The sequence below is a fragment of the Epinephelus fuscoguttatus genome, linkage group LG23 (assembly GCF_011397635.1).
Source record: "Epinephelus fuscoguttatus linkage group LG23, E.fuscoguttatus.final_Chr_v1".
NCBI classification, from domain to species: domain Eukaryota; kingdom Metazoa; phylum Chordata; class Actinopteri; order Perciformes; family Serranidae; genus Epinephelus; species Epinephelus fuscoguttatus.
Genome location: NC_064774.1, coordinates 27,823,953 through 27,839,828, shown reverse-complemented (window position 1 = coordinate 27,839,828; position 15,876 = coordinate 27,823,953). Strand labels below are relative to the sequence as shown.

At 40.9% G+C, this 15,876-nt stretch overlaps 1 protein-coding gene across 6 annotated transcripts; it reads right to left on the bottom strand.

Annotated features, from left to right (window-relative positions):
* Window positions 1–432: 432 nt before the first annotated feature.
* On the bottom strand, window positions 433–14,127 carry LOC125884487 (uncharacterized). Of its 6 annotated transcripts, none has more exons than XM_049569553.1 (6): window positions 7,757–8,219; window positions 7,239–7,580; window positions 7,063–7,104; window positions 6,872–6,982; window positions 6,735–6,769; window positions 5,610–5,960 (listed from the first exon to the last, which is right to left on the bottom strand). In XM_049569553.1, exons 1-6 carry the CDS (start codon window positions 7,800–7,802, stop codon window positions 5,838–5,840), a joined length of 699 nt encoding a protein of 232 aa, XP_049425510.1. In that variant the 5' UTR covers window positions 7,803–8,219; the 3' UTR covers window positions 5,610–5,837. The 6 variants fall into 6 exon arrangements, with proteins under 6 accessions (XP_049425512.1, XP_049425513.1, XP_049425510.1 ...); XM_049569554.1 differs by lacking the exons at window positions 6,735–6,769; window positions 6,872–6,982; window positions 7,063–7,104; window positions 7,239–7,580; window positions 7,757–8,219 and adding exons at window positions 13,059–13,093; window positions 13,196–13,306; window positions 13,386–13,427; window positions 13,563–13,904; window positions 14,082–14,127 and having other exon boundaries at window positions 5,611–5,960; XM_049569551.1 differs by lacking the exons at window positions 5,610–5,960; window positions 6,735–6,769; window positions 6,872–6,982; ... (1 more) ...; window positions 7,239–7,580; window positions 7,757–8,219 and adding exons at window positions 12,210–12,440; window positions 13,059–13,093; window positions 13,196–13,306; ... (1 more) ...; window positions 13,563–13,904; window positions 14,082–14,127.
* Window positions 14,128–15,876: the final 1,749 nt, after the last annotated feature.

Sequence of the window (15,876 nt, the reverse complement as noted above, 5' to 3'; positions counted from 1 at the left end):
TAAACGTGATTTTGTGTCAGTGATGAGGAATAGAGTGATTTAGCAGTGTCAGAAGAGACTGATATATGTTTTAAGGGTGCATTAGTCAAATTATTGAAATAGCTGTGTTTGTCCACAATTTCTACAAATGTCTAAATACAGCAGCTAGTTTAATGTTGCCATAAAATAAGCAGGCTAGTTTTCACAGCTTCCTTTTATACTTTCCACAGAGCTTTGACTTCAGAGACCTCATTGCTCTTCACCTCAGTTGTTCTCAGACCACACTGTGCTGTCTCTTCCTGTTAAACAAGTCATGTGTACGTCACTCACTCCTCTGTGCACAGACCATTTCAGCCATCAGTGTCCTCTCTGACTCCTCCTCTATCACACATTACACATGCTGTTTTGACTCTCAGACAAAGTCAGAGACAGAAAGAAACATGAGCAAGAAAATACAGAAGCATCATTTCATTTTTATTTTTTGCCAGTGAATCAACTCACACACAGCCCACATATAAACCCCAACAGTAGATGAATATGATAAAGCATCAGTTCCACTCTGAGCTGCTGTTCCAGATGTTTCCTGAGTCTATCTGGTGGCAGCATACACAACATGTGGCTCCACCTCTCTCTCAGATGGAGGTCTGCGGCTTCTTTTTGGCTTTGCCTGGAAACGTAGAGCTGCGTAGTTCAGTTCATCTGAGTCCAGATCCTGTGAATCAGAGTATTTAGAGTCACATAACATATCACACACACTGTGGCTGAGTTTGCAAAAAAAAAAAAAAAAAAAAAAGTTTCACAACAGAATTATTTGATCTAAGGTGATTGTTCACCATAGTTTAAGGAAGTCTAATTTAAATGCTAAAACATGATTGTTAATGGAATCCCAGCTGTGTTGGACAATTTAAATTAAGACTAAGAAAAACTCTCTCAGCCACAGGACATAGGCCAGATTAAAGCTCACCTTCACCCAGTGACTATGTCTGAATTTTAAAATAATACAGTTTGTAGCTGTACTTCAGACAGTTACACACAACAGCACGGCAGAAAGGCTCAGGTTTTCAGGTTTTGTTTGATCTTAAAATGTCATCTGTTTGACTAGTTGGAGCGTTCCCATGTGTTTCAGATGGGGAAAAAATCATAGTTGGCAAGAAGGGAAAAAGTTTGGCTATGACAAACATGCTCATGTTCTGAGTAAGCCAAATACAGTAAGATAAGCAAAGATAAACCTTCACTGATCACTGATTTTGATACAAAATACAGTTATTCTTCAACTTAACGAGCCTCAACTGTTAGTTTAAAGTTTGAAGATCCAATGAGTCCCTTAAGTCTGAAAAGGTGATTGTTACTTTTTTTTTCTTGTGCACACAAGATATTAACTTGTAAAAGTATAAATTAAAAGGGATGATTTTACTTTGATGCCACATGTAGCAATAAAAAAGAAATCATCTGTTAAACCACCATAAGACACAATGTATTTAAGTAAATGTTGGGTTCACCTTGTTTCTCTCTGGCTGCGGCTCTTCATTCACAGCTAAATGACAAAAGACAAAAGTCTCATTAGTCAATTGTTACTGAACATTTACTCAGCTTTGGATTTGTTCATCATGTGCAACAACTAATAAATCAACTGTACCTGTCTGAAGTTTTCTGATTTTAACAGCCAGAGCAATGACGACTACAGTGAGGAGAACAGTCACACCACCCAGGATCACACTCATTAGGTTTGTCATTCCATCAGGCTCCTCTACAACACAAATGATAGGATTTGACTTTGACCTAAACAATAGTGATACTGGCTCTGTTGTGCAATGAAAAAAACGAAGAAACAATCTGAAGCATTGGTTCTTATTTGTCTTTAAGCTGTTTTCCCAATACTGTGGAAATAAATTTGAGATATACTGTAAATATGATTTCTGATAGAAGTACAGCTTATTCTTACCTTGAACTTTTAAATGTATTGAATCGCCAATGACTGTATGTGTGTCTTTGTAGAATCCACAGAAATACAGTCCAGAGTCAGATAAATCCACTTGCTTGATTTTCAGAAAGACAGTGGAGATGTTGGAGCTCATTTCAAATCCACTTTGAAATCCATCACAGAACGAAGCTTCACCATCAGCCCAGTACATGGAGGAGATGCAGCTGGGCTTGGTTCTGTTGATCAGTCTGAACCAGTCAGTCTGAGTCGAAGTGCTGGAAATGTTGGTGCACGTTAGTGTGACTTCTTCACCAGGCTGGACCTCCACAGTGTGAGACTCAGAACCTGAGACAGAGATCACACCTGAAACAAACAGTAGAGACAACTAGAGGTTTACCCCTTTAGGATATGCAACAACAAAACATCTAAATTTGTTCAATACAAAGTAATTTGAAGGTGAAAAAATAACGGTGGGTGTCTGCATAAAGGGAAGATCAGAATTGTATTTTCTGCTCAGAATAATTCAACACCAGTACTTACTGAGGCTGCAGAGAAGCAAAACTGTTAATAAGGTGAAACTTTCCATTGTGTGTACAACTGTGTCACAGCAAGGGCAGTTTATATCACTGTAAAGGGGCTTTCATTTGAAAGGGGCGGGGTGTTGAATACATCACTACAAGGAAGCTCAAATCTTTCACCACCGAATATCTGTGCCCGATGCAGCTGAGACAAAACAAGTATCAAAGAGTTTCAGATGGAAAAATAACAATTCTGCTGCTCTTAGAGTTTCATACAGCCATCATGGCAGATACCATCATCTGATCTGTCACAGTCTGATACGGTCAGACATGCAAAATACGTGTTTGTTGTTATTAATCTGTAATCAAGTCTGCAGTTTGACGCCACGGGGCACAGAAAACAAATCAATCTGACCCATCCTGCAGCCCACGGCCCTCTTTTTTGTCTTGGTTTGAATTTTAAGATGACAATTATGTAACTACGTGTTGTTTGTAACTGCACTTCAGACAACAACACCACACCTCCACCTGACTGACTGCACCCATAGGGATTTATTTATTTTGGAGCCACCCTCAAGTGGCCATTTGATGAAATGCAGTTTTTGGCACCTTAGCACTGACTTCATTTCGCAGCCTTGGAATTTGCTGCTTGATGAAAACAGAACAGGACACTTTTTTCTATTTCTCACATTACTGGATATTCAAAAAATAAATAAATAAAATAAACAAACAAACAAAAAAGCCCCCACTTGAATAAAAATAGCAGAAATTTGAAAGACAGAAGTCCAAATGTGGCAAAAAAGTGTATCACTTAACACAGAATGTAGACTGTAGACTCTTAGGGCCCTATCTTTCACCTGGCACGTAGTGCTGTGTAACTGTCAGTCCTAGTTTCAGACTGATGTGATTGTTATTTTCACAGCCAGCACCCAAGTTGTGTTTGTAGCAAATATACTTGTGCCCATCTGTGTGAGGGCTGTTGAGCCCTTTATATGTGTGGTCAGGCGCATTGTTGGTGCAATGTAATTTTTAGGCAGCAAGAGCGATTGTGCCATTTACCAACAAAACCTGGTTACCCTAATTACCCTAAATATCCCAATTTGGTCCTAACTGAAATATCCATAAACTATTGAGATACATTGCTATGGAAATTTGGGAAATTTTTTAGATATCCATAGTGCCCAGCCCAGAAGATTAATTCTATGGACTTTGGAGCTTCCCTGACTTTTTCCTCTACCACCACTGGTTGTTATGTTGACTTTTGTAGTTTATGATCCAGCAACTGTTGGATGAATTGCTAACTGTCTCTTAACATTGATACTGTGACCATGTTAGCTTGCTGACCTACCTAGCACAAAGCATCTCTGTGCCTAACCCCCAATTTCCACATACTCCGTCTGCGCCGCGCTACGCAGCGCCATGGATCTGGAACAACCAACGGCTTGTACCCTCGCCTACTGGATGCATTTCTGGAATGTCGCGCCGTGTAGTGGAGCGGCAAGCTCACGCATGGAAACTGTGAAATCACGCGATAAAGAGCACCATTCACTCCCAAAACTCCTGCAATTTCACACCAGGTCTTCTCCTTTCGGTTTGTATCCTCGTAGAAAGGATGTGTGGTGTCATACAAAACACTATGGTTTTCCACTTCAACTATGAGTTTCTCCTCGTCCATCTTTCCTCTGACCCTCGCACTGACTGACAACTTGTGCAACAGGATGTGACGGGATTTTTAAAAAACTGAGAGGTTACAGTCTGTAATCCACGCATTGTGTTGTATTTGAAATTTACCGGATGCTGTGTGCATTCCGTTTCCAGTTTGGTGCGATCTGAGCTTCGTGGCTTGATGTGCAATGGACGCGCAGTCACTGAAAAATAGACCTGGCGCGTATCTCCGATGAAGCGGAGTGCTGTTGCACTTCTGGAACGCTCCAGAGATGCTGCGCGGTGCTCGCTGTGGAAATGAAGCTGTTCACTAGAATGTGAGTGTATCTGCTACGCACTGCACTGTGCTGCGTGGCGCAGGCGGAGTATGTGGAAATTGGAGGTAAGTGCAGCCTCACAGAGACACTGACCCCCAATTTCCAAATACTCCGTCTGTGCTGCGCAGCGTAGTGCAGTGCGTAGCAGATACGCTAGACGTAGCAGAACTGCCACGGCGCTCTAATTCATCAGAGATACGTGCCAGGTCGATTTTTACATCAAGCCACTAAGCTCAGATCGCACCAAACCGGAAACGGAATGCACACAGCATCCGATAAATTTCAAAATACAACACAATGCGTGGATTACGGATTGTAACCTCTCAGTTTTTTAAAAATCACATCAATTCCAGTCGCACAAGGCCAGGGTACGTGCTGTCGGTTGCTCCAGATCCCCAGATGCGTAGCATGGCGCAGACAGAGTACGTGGAAATTGGGGGTAACAAGGCTGTAGACTCTTAGGGCCCTATCTTCCACCTGGCACTTAGCGCAGTGTAACTGTCAATGCTAGATTCAGACTGATGTGATTGCCATTTTCATGGCCAGCTCCCATGTTGTGTTTGTAGCAAATGTACTTGTGCCCATCTGTGTGAGGGCTGTTGAGCCCTTTATGTGTGTGGTCAGGCGCATTGTTGGCACAATGTTATTTTTAGCCAGCAGAGAGCGATTGTGCCATTGACCAACAAAAACCTGGTCTAAAGTTTATAGCACAGTATTTTCCTGCTATTTCAAAGAGAATTATTCAGACAGTACCATGCACCTACATGGGGGATTCACAGTGTGTGGACACTCTGCTTGTTACACACAGGGACATGAGAATGGGTTGTGGGTGGGTGAAATAATACATAATTAAACAGGAAATAATTACATTCTCTAAAATGTCAACATAGCAGAGACCACAGCAGAGCTGTTGTTTGACTCTCCATTAAGAGACAGGCTTTAAGGAACAATGTTCACATCTTTAAGAATAGCAGTTTTTCTTCTCCATTCTTTCTCCAAAATGTCCAAAAACAGCAGCTGGTTTGATTTTGTATTGAATCAGTAAACTTCTCACAGCTTCCTTTTATACTTTCCACAGAGCTTTGACTTCAGAGACCTCATTGCTCTTCACCTCAGTTGTTCTCAGACCACACTGTGCTGTCTCTTCCTGTTAAACAAGTCATGTGTACGTCACTCACTCCTCTGTGCACAGACCATTTCAGCCATCAGTGTCCTCTCTGACTCCTCCTCTGTCACAAATTACACATGTTGTTTTGACTCTCAGACAAAGTCAGAGACAGAAAGAAACATGAGCAAGAAAATACAGAAGCATCATTTCAGATTTATTTTTTGCCAGTGAATCAACTCACACACAGCCCACATATAAACCCCAACAGTAGATGAATATGATAAAGCATCAGTTCCACTCTGAGCTGCTGTTCCAGATGTTTCCTGAGTCTATCTGGTGGCAGCATACACAACATGTGGCTCCACCTCTCTCTCAGATGGAGGTCTGCGGCTTCTTTTTGGCTTTGCCTGGAAACGTAGAGCTGCGTAGTTCAGTTCATCTGAGCCCAGATCCTGTGAATCAGAGTATTTAGAGTCACATAACATATCACACACACTGTGGCTGAGTTTGCAAAAAAATAGTTTCACAACAGAATTATTTGATCTAAGGTGATTGTTCACCATAGTTTAAGGAAGTCTAATTTAAATGCTAAAACATGATTGTTAATGGAATCCCAGCTGTGTTGGACAATTTAAATTAACACTAAGAAAAACTCTCTCAGCCACAGGACATAGGCCAGATTAAAGCTCACCTTCACCCAGTGACTATGTCTGAATTTTAAAATAATACTGTTTGTAGCTGTACTTCAGACAGTTACACACAACAGCATGGCAGAAAGGCTCAGGTTTTTCCTTTTTTTTTTTATAGCAAAATGTCATCTGTTTGACTAGTTGGAGCGTTTCCATGTGTTTCAGATGGAGAAAAAAATCATAGTTGGTAAGAAGGGAAAAAGTTTGGCTATGACAAACATGCTCACATTCTGAGTAAGCCAAATACAGTAAGATAAGCAAAGACGAACCTTCACCGATCACTGATTTTGATACAAAATACAGTTATTCTTCAACTTAACGAGCCTCAACTGTTAGTTTAAAATTGAAGATCCAATGAGTCCCTTAAGTCTGAAAAGGTGATTATTACTTTTTTTTCTTGTGCACACAAGATATTAACTTGTAAAAGTATAAATTAAAAGGGATGATTTTACTTTGATGCCACATGTAGCAATAAAAAAGAAATCATCTGTTAAACCACCATAAGACACAGTGTATTTAAGTAAATGTTGGGTTCACCTTGTTTCTCTCTGGCTGCAGCTCTTCATTCACAGCTAAATGACAAAAGACAAAAGTCTCATTAGTTAATTGTTACTGAACATTTACTCAGCTTTGGATTTGTTCATCATGTGCAACAACTAATAAATCAATTGTACCTGTCTGAAGTTTTCTGATTTTAACAGCCAGAGCAATGACGACTACAGTGAGGAGAACAGTCACACCACCCAGGATCACACTCATTAGGTTTGTCATTCCATCAGGCTCCTCTACAACACAAATGATAGGATTTGAATTTGACCTAAACAATAGTGATACTGGCTCTGTTGTGCAATAAAAAAAACCTTACTTTCAGTCTCAGAATCCTTGTCACCGTCTGATTCACCATTACCTTTTTTTAAAAAAGAAGAAACAATCTGAAGCATTGGTTCTTATTTGTTTTTAAGCTGTTTTCCCAATACTGTGGAAATAAATTTGAGATATACTGTAAATATGACTTCTGATAGAAGTACAGCTTATTCTTACCTTGAACTTTTAAATGTGTTGCATCGCCAATGACTGTATGTGTGTCTTTGTAGAATCCACAGAAATACAGTCCAGAGTCAGATAAATCCACCCGCTTGATTTTCAGAAAGACAGTGGAGATGTTGGAGCTCATTTCAAATCCACTTTGAAATCCATCACAGAACAAAGCTTTGGCATCAGCCCCGTACATGGAGGAGATGCAGCTGGGCTTGGTTCTGTTGATCAGTCTGAACCATTCAGTCAGAGTCGAAGTGCTGGAAATGTTGGTGCACGTCAGTGTGACTTCTTCACCAGGCTGGACCTCCACAGTGTGAGACTCAGAACCTGAGACAGAGATCCAGCCTGAAACAAACAGCAGAGACAACTAGAGGTTTACCCTTTTGGTTATGCAACAACAAAACATCTAAATTTGTTCAATACAAAGTAATTTGAAGGTGAAAAAATAACGGTGGGTGTCTGCATAAAGGGAAGATCAGAATTGTATTTTCTGCTCAGAATAATTCAACACCAGTACTTACTGAGGCTGCAGAGAAGCAAAACTGTTAATAAGGTGAAACTTTCCATTGTGCGTACAACTGTGTCACAGCAAGGGCAGTTTATATCACTGTAAAGGGGCTTTCATTTGAAAGGGGCGGGGTGTTGAATACATCATACAAGGAAGCTCAAATCATTCACCACCGAATATCTGTGCCCGATGCAGCTGAGACAAAACAAGTATCAAAGAGTTTCAGATGGAAAAATAACAATTCTGCTGCTGCTCTTAGAGTTTCATACAGCCATCATGGCAGATACCATCATCTGATCTGTCACAGTCTGATACAGTCAGACATGCATAATACGTGTTTGTTGTTATTAATCTGTAATCAAGTCTGCAGTTTGACGCCACGGGGCACAGAAAACAAATCAATCTGACCCATCCTGCAGCCCACGGCCCTCTTTTTTGTCTTGGTTTGAATTTTAAGATGACAATTATGTAACTATGTGTTGTTTGTAACTGCACTTCAGACAACAACACCACACCTCCACCTGACTGACTGCACCCATAGGGATTTATTCTATTTTGGAGCCACCCTCAAGTGGCCATTTGATGAAATGCAGTTTTTGGCACCTTAGCATTGACTTCATTTCGCAGCCTTGGAATTTGCTGCTCGATAAAAACAGAAAGGGACACTTTTTTCTATTTCTCACATTACTGGATATTCAAAAAATAAATAAATAAATGAATAAAATAAACAAACAAACAAAAAAGCCCCCACTTGAATAAAAATAGCAGAAATTTGAAAGACAGAAGTCCAAATGTGGCAAAAAAGTGTATCACTTAACACAGAATGTAGACTGTTGACTCTTAGGGCCCTATCTTTCACCTGGCACGTAATGCTGTGTAACTGTCAGTCCTAGTTTCAGACTGATGTGATTGTTATTTTCACAGCCAGCACCCAAGTTGTGTTTGTAGCAAATATACTTGTGCCCATCTGTGTGAGGGCTGTTGAGCTCTTTATATGTGTGGTCAGGCGCATTGTTGGCACAATGTAATTTTTAGGCAGCAAGAGCGATTGTGCCATTTACCAACAAAACCTGGTTACCCTAATTACCCTAAATATCCCAATTCGGTCCTAACTGAAATATACATAATCTATTGAGATACATTGCTATGGAAATTTGGGAAATTTTTTAGATATCCATAGTGCCCAGCCCAGAAGATTAATTCTATGGACTTTGGAGCTTCCTGACTTTTCCTCTACCACCACTGGTTGTTATGTTGACTTTTGTAGTTTATGATCCAGCAACTGTTGGATGAATTGCTAACTGTCTCTTAACATTGATACTGTGACCATGTTAGCTTGCTGACGTACCTAGCACAAAGCATCTCTGTACCTAACCCCCAATTTCCACATACTCCGTCTGCGCCGCGCTACGCAGCGCCGTGGATCTGGAACAACCAACGGCTTGTACCCTCGCCTACTGGATGCATTTCTGGAACGTCGCGCCGTGTAGTGGAGCGGCAAGCTCACGCATGGAAACTGTGAAATCACGTGATAAAGAGCACCATTCACTCCCAAAACTCCTGCAATTTCACACCAGGTCTTCTCCTTTCGGTTTGTATCCTCGTAGAAAGGATGTGTGGTGTCATACAAAACACTATGGTTTTCCACTTCAACTATGAGTTTCTCCTCGTCCATCTTTCCTCTGACCCTCGCACTGACTAACAACTTGTGCAACAGGATGTGACGGGATTTTTAAAAAACTGAGAGGTTACAATCCGTAATCCCCGCATTGTGTTGTATTTTGAAATTTACCGGATGCTGTGTGCATTCCGTTTCTGGATTGGTGCGATCTGAGCTTCGTGGCTTGATGTGCAATGGACGCGCAGTCGCTGAAAAATAGACCTGGCGCATATCTCCGATGAAGCGGAGTGCTGTTGCACTTCTGGAACGCTCCAGAGATGCTGCGCGGCGCTCGCTGTGGAAATGAAGCTGTTCACTAGAATGCGAGTGTATCTGCTACGCACTGCACTGTGCTGCGTGGCGCAGGCGGAGTATGTGGAAATTGGGGGTAAGTGCAGCCTCACAGAGACACTGACCCCCAATTTCCGCATACTCCGTCTGTGCCGCGCAGCGTAGTGCAGTGCGTAGCAGATACGCTAGATGTAGCAGAACTGCCACGGCGCTCTAATTCATCAGAGATACGTGCCAGGTCGATTTTTACATCAAGCCACTAAGCTCAGATCGCACCAAACCGGAAATGGAACGCACACAGCATCTGATAAATTTCAAAATACTACACAATGCACGGACTACGGATTGTAACCTCTCAATTTTTTAAAAATCACATCACTTCCCGTCGCACAAGGCCAGGGTACGTGCTGTCGGTTGCTCCAGATCCACGGTGCTGCGTAGTGCAGCGCAGACAGAGTACGTGGAAATCAGGGGTAACAAGGCTGTAGACTCTTAGGGCCCTATCTTCCACCTGGCACTTAGCGCAGTGTAACTGTCAATGCTAGATTCAGACTGACGTGATTGTCATTTTCACAGCCAGCACCCATGTTGTGTTTGTAGCAAATGTACTTGTGCCCATCTGTGTGAGGGCTGTTGAGCCCTTTATGTGTGTGGTCAGGCGCATTGTTGGCACAATGTTATTTTTAGCCAGCTGCAGAGCTGCTGTTTGACTCTCCATTAAGAGACAGGCTTTAAAGGGCCAGTGTGTAATATTTGGCATGGTTTATTGTCAATCTGAATCTGAATCTGAATATTCTACCTATTAATATGTTTATATAAGTGTATAATCACTATAAAATAAAATTCGTTTGGTTTTCGTAGCCTTATAATTATGCTTTTATATATGTACATATATATATATATATATATATATATATATATTTCAAAATACACTGGCCCTTTAAATGGCCCTTTAAATGTACATATATATATATATATATATATATATATATATATATATATGTACATATATATATATATATAGCATATATATATATATATATATATATATATATATATAGCAAGCATATATATATATATGTACATATATATACATATATATATATAGCAAGGGCCTTGCTTTAGAGAGGTCGCCATCTTGCGCCGCCATGTATGTACGGCAGACCGTACAGACAATCCAGCCAGCCAGAGAACGCGTTTCGCGTGTATAAATGAACCAATGAAGACAGCGGAAGGAAGGAAGGAGGAGGAAGAAACAGCAGAGAGTGTTAGTAGTTCGTCGATAGAGAGTAGTGAAAAGTTTTTTAGTTATAAAGTTTGCGAATGGACCACACTTACCACGCAACAGGAGAGAATGAACCCGAACCATCATCTGCGAGGAAGAGAAGACGCAACTTCACTCCTTGTGATGCACTCTCTGCGGCGCATTTCCTCCTGATGATATATCTCCCCAACAATGGTAGCACCGAATCCCATTCTGTGCATTCAGCCTCTCTTCTCGCCCGCTCAGCATCAAACACATGGAGTTCCTCATCTGTATGCTCCGGCTCAAACAGGTATGGCTCTGGATCTGTGTCCGCTACAAGAAACTCTTTAAAATCGCGTTCCAAGTTGTCCATTGCAGCGACTATAGTCCGGAGATATTGCTAGGCTAAATAAACAGCTGAGCTCTGTTTACAGGCTACGCTGTCAGTCAGTGTGCGGGCTGGAGATTGAGCAGAGAGGGGAGGGGGGTCCCCACTTGTTATGGTAAACGAGAATGTGTGTATGAAGTGTGTCTGTTACGCCAGAAGAGTCAGAGTTTGGGACAGAGTCTTTTACCCCCTGGAGTGTTACCAGAGTTTTTGGAGTGCTCAAATAAACGGGCCTTTTTCCCCGAACGCTCCTCTGGTCTCCTGCTCGTGAGGGATTCATTACAATATCGTAACATGGTTTAGATTTCTCAATAAACATTCACCTCGTCGCTAGATAGACCTACTCCTGAAAAACTTGTGCGCAAGGCTTTTTGTCCCTACAAGGCCGCCGTCATTTACCCGACGGGAGGGGTGAGCGAGTGAGCCCTGCAATCTAGAATTTGACCACTGATGTCACTGTTTTCAACCCATTTTACACACTGGCCCTTTAAGGGAACAATGTTCACATCTTTAAGAATAGCAGTTTTTCTTCTCCATTCTTTCTCCAAAATGTCCAAAAACAGCAGCTGGTTTGATTTTGTATTGAATCAGTAAACTTCTTGTCACAACTTCCTTTTATACTTTCCTCAGAGCTTTGACTTCAGAGACCTCATTGCTCTTCACCTCAGTTGTTCTCAGACCACACTGTGCTGTCTCTTCCTGTTAAACAAGTCATGTGTACGTCACTCACTCCTCTGTGCACAGACCATTTCAGCCATCAGTGTCCTCTCTGACTCCTCCTCTGTCACAAATTACACATGTTGTTTTGACTCTCAGACAAAGTCAGAGACAGAAAGAAACATGAGCAAGAAAATACAGAAGCATCATTTCAGATTTATTTTTTGCCAGTGAATCAACTCACACACAGCCCACATATAAACCCCAACAGTAGATGAATATGATAAAGCATCAGTTCCACTCTGAGCTGCTGTTCCAGATGTTTCCTGAGTCTATCTGGTGGCAGCATACACAACATGTGGCTCCACCTCTCTCTCAGATGGAGGTCTGCGGCTTCTTTTTGGCTTTGCCTGGAAATGTAGAGCTGCGTAGTTCAGTTCATCTGAGTCCAGATCCTGTGAATCAGAATATTTAGAGTCACATAACATATCACACACACTGTGGCTGAGTTTGCAAAAAAAAAAAAAAAAAGTTTCACAACAGAATTATTTGATCTAAGGTGATTGTTCACCATAGTTTAAGGAAGTCTAAATTAAATGCTAAAACGTGATTGTTAATGGAATCCCAGCTTTCTTTTCTTTTTTTTTTTTTTATAGCAAAATGTCATCTGTTTGACTAGTTGGAGCGTTCCCATGTGTTTCAGATGGGGAAAAAATCATAGTTGGCAAGAAGGGAAAAAGTTTGGCTATGACAAACATGCTCACATTCTGAGTAAGCCAAATATAGTAAGATAAGCAAAGATAAACCTTCACTGATCACTGATTTTGATACAAAATACAGTCATTCTTCAACTTAATGAGCCTCAACTGTTAGTTTAAAGTTTGAAGATCCAATGAGTCCCTTAAGTCTGAAAAGGTGATTATTACTTTTTTTTTCTTGTGCACACATATTAACTTTTAAAAGTATAAATTAAAAGGGATGATTTTACTTTGATGCCACATGTAGCAATAAAAAAGAAATCATCTGTTAAACCACCGTAAGACACAGTGTATTTAAGTAAATGTTGGGTTCACCTTGTTTCTCTCTGGCTGCGGCTCTTCATTCACAGCTAAATGACAAAAGACAAAAGTCTCATTAGTTAATTGTTACTGAACATTTACTCAGCTTTGGATTTGTTCATCATGTGCAACAACTAATAAATCAACTGTACCTGTCTGAAGTTTTCTGATTTTAACAGCCAGAGCAATGACGACTACAGTGAGGAGAACAGTCACACCACCCAGGATCACACTCATTAGGTTTGTCATTCCATCAGGCTCCTCTACAACACAAATGATAGGATTTGACTTTGACCTAAACAATAGTGATACTGGCTCTGTTGTGCAATGAAAAAAACTTACTTTCAGTCTCAGAATCCTTGTCACCGTCTGATTCACCATTACCTTTTTTAAAAAAAAGAAGAAACAATCTGAAGTATTGGTTCTTATTTGTCTTTAAGCTGTTTTCCCAATACTGTGGAAATAAATTTGAGATATACTGTAAATATGATTTCTGAAAGAAGTGCGGCTTATTCTTACCTTGAACTTTTAAATGTGTTGCATCGCCAATGACTGTATGTGTGTCTTTGTAGAATCCACAGAAATACAGTCCAGAGTCAGATAAATCCACCCGCTTGATTTTCAGAAAGACAGTGGAGATGTTGGAGCTCATTTCAAATCCACTTTGAAATCCATCACAGAATGAAGCTCCACCATCAGCCTCATACATGGAGGAGATGCAGCTGGGCTTGGTTCTGTTGATCAGTCTGAACCAGTCTGTCTGACACGGACTGCTGGAAATGTTGGTGCACGTCAGTGTGACTTCTTCACCAGGCTGGACCTCCACAGTGTGAGACTCAGAACCTGAGACAGAGATCACGCCTGAAACAAACAGTAGAGTCAGCAAGAGATTTACCCCTTTAGGATATGCAGCAAGAAAACATTTAAAGTAGTTCAATACTAAATAATTTGAGAGTGAAAATATAACGGTGGGTGTCTGCATAAAGGGAAGATCAGAATTGTATTTTCTGCTCAGAATAATTCAACACCAGTACTTACTGAGGCTGCAGAGAAGCAAAACTGTTAATAAGGTGAAACTTTCCATTGTGCGTACAACTGTGTCACAGCAAGGGCAGTTTATATCACTGTAAAGGGGCTTTCATTTGAAAGGGGCGGGTGTTGAATACATCACTACAAGGAAGCTCAAATCATTCACCACCGAATATCTGTGCCCGATGCAGCTGAGACAAAACAAGTATCAAAGAGTTTCAGATGGCAAAAGTAACACTCCTTTTGCCGTGTTTAGAGTTTTATTCAGCTGTCATGATAGATATCATCATCTGATCTTTCAGTCTGATACGGTAGCTCAGATAGTCAGATACGCATAATATAAGCTTGTTGTTATTAATCCATATTAAGTATGCAGTTGAACCCCAAGGTGCATAGAAAGCAAATAAATCTGACCCATCCTGCAACCTTCGGTCATTTGTCTTGGTGACAGCCATTCATGTGACTGTTTGTACTAACGTGATGTCAGTTGTTGCGTTTGAAAAAATGCATGTACTTCCACTTCCACTGGATAAATGAGACTTGGATTATCCAAATTCAAGGTAACACGTGGTGAGTAATTGATATACAAATGGACAATTTGCAGGTAAAGTATTACTTTAATAATATGACTGAAGCTACAGTACTGTTAACACTGGAATAGCACTGGGCCAAGTATGTAGCCCTGAGGGACACCAGTAGTCAGCATGATGGCACTAGAGATGTATTGCCACAAACTCTGTGTTGTGTCAGTGAAATACAAAACACAGTGACAGAGGTGGGGTGTAGACCACCAAACTGCCATGCTTCCTCTTCTTGCATAATCAGTTCACTCCTGCCCAAAACATATGTTCAACGTGTCTCCTCTAGGAGGCACTACAGATCTCTGTCTGCCAAAATATCCTGCCCTGAAAACAATTTCTTTCCCACTGCCAAAAGTACTCTGAACTCAACCTCTAGATGTCGTTTTTTCACATTTGTCATGCAGAGGAAAGTTTCTGTGTGCTCACCCTAAATCTCAGTTTAAGACTTATATGAGCAGAATGTTGTGACATCACATCTAGTCTGGAAGCTAATCATGGTCCAACATATAACTTACAGCAGTGTGATGAGAAAAATTGCAACATCCAGTTCACATACACCGAGAATGGACTTTTCAGGACATGCTGTGCCCAGCACTTAAACTTTTAAATTAAAAAAACATCTGTGTATTCATAGAGAAGATATATAGAAGAGTTTTCTCATTATCCACATGGGTGGATAATGAGACATTGGGAGACATTGGGCCCCTGGGCACAGATATGCACAGGGCCCCATCACCTCACCCAAGACATAAAGACTTTGTGGTGGATTTGTGTCTCTTTGTGGTTGTTTTATGTCTTTTTGTAGTAGGTTGGGTCTCTTTAAATTAATTTTGTGTCTTATCAAGGTAAAGTTGTGTCCCTTTGAGGTAATTTTGTGTTTACTTTGGCCATTTCGTACTGCTTTGTATTCATTTTGTGTCTCCTTATGGTTGTTTTGTGTCTCTTTGTGGTTGTTTGGGTCCTTTGAGGTAATTTCATGTCATATTGAGATAATTTTGTGTCTCTTTGGGTAATTTTATATCATGTTTGGTCATATTTCTGCCACTTCATAGTCGTCTTGTGTCTCTTTGTCGCTGTTTTGTCCCTTTTTGTAGTATTGTTGCATCTCTTCATGGTCATTTTGAGTCTTTCCTGGTAATTTGAGTGACATTTTGCAGGTGAAGGCCAGTGGGGTTCACGACACTTTGGGCCCCTGGGCCTGTAGGCCCGTTAAGTAATCCATC

Bases quoted from the DNA above. Each gene is read 5' to 3' on its own strand.
- LOC125884487 (XM_049569554.1), bottom strand. From the start codon at position 14,127: ATGGAAAGTTTCACCTTATTAACAGTTTTGCTTCTCTGCAGCCTCA. The intron at 13,307-13,385 runs GTAAGTTTTTTT...TTTGTGTTGTAG, and splicing joins CAAGGATTCTGAGACTGAAA to AGGAGCCTGATGGAATGACA. The intron at 13,094-13,195 runs GTACAGTTGATT...TTTGTCATTTAG, and splicing joins AATCAGAAAACTTCAGACAG to CTGTGAATGAAGAGCCGCAG.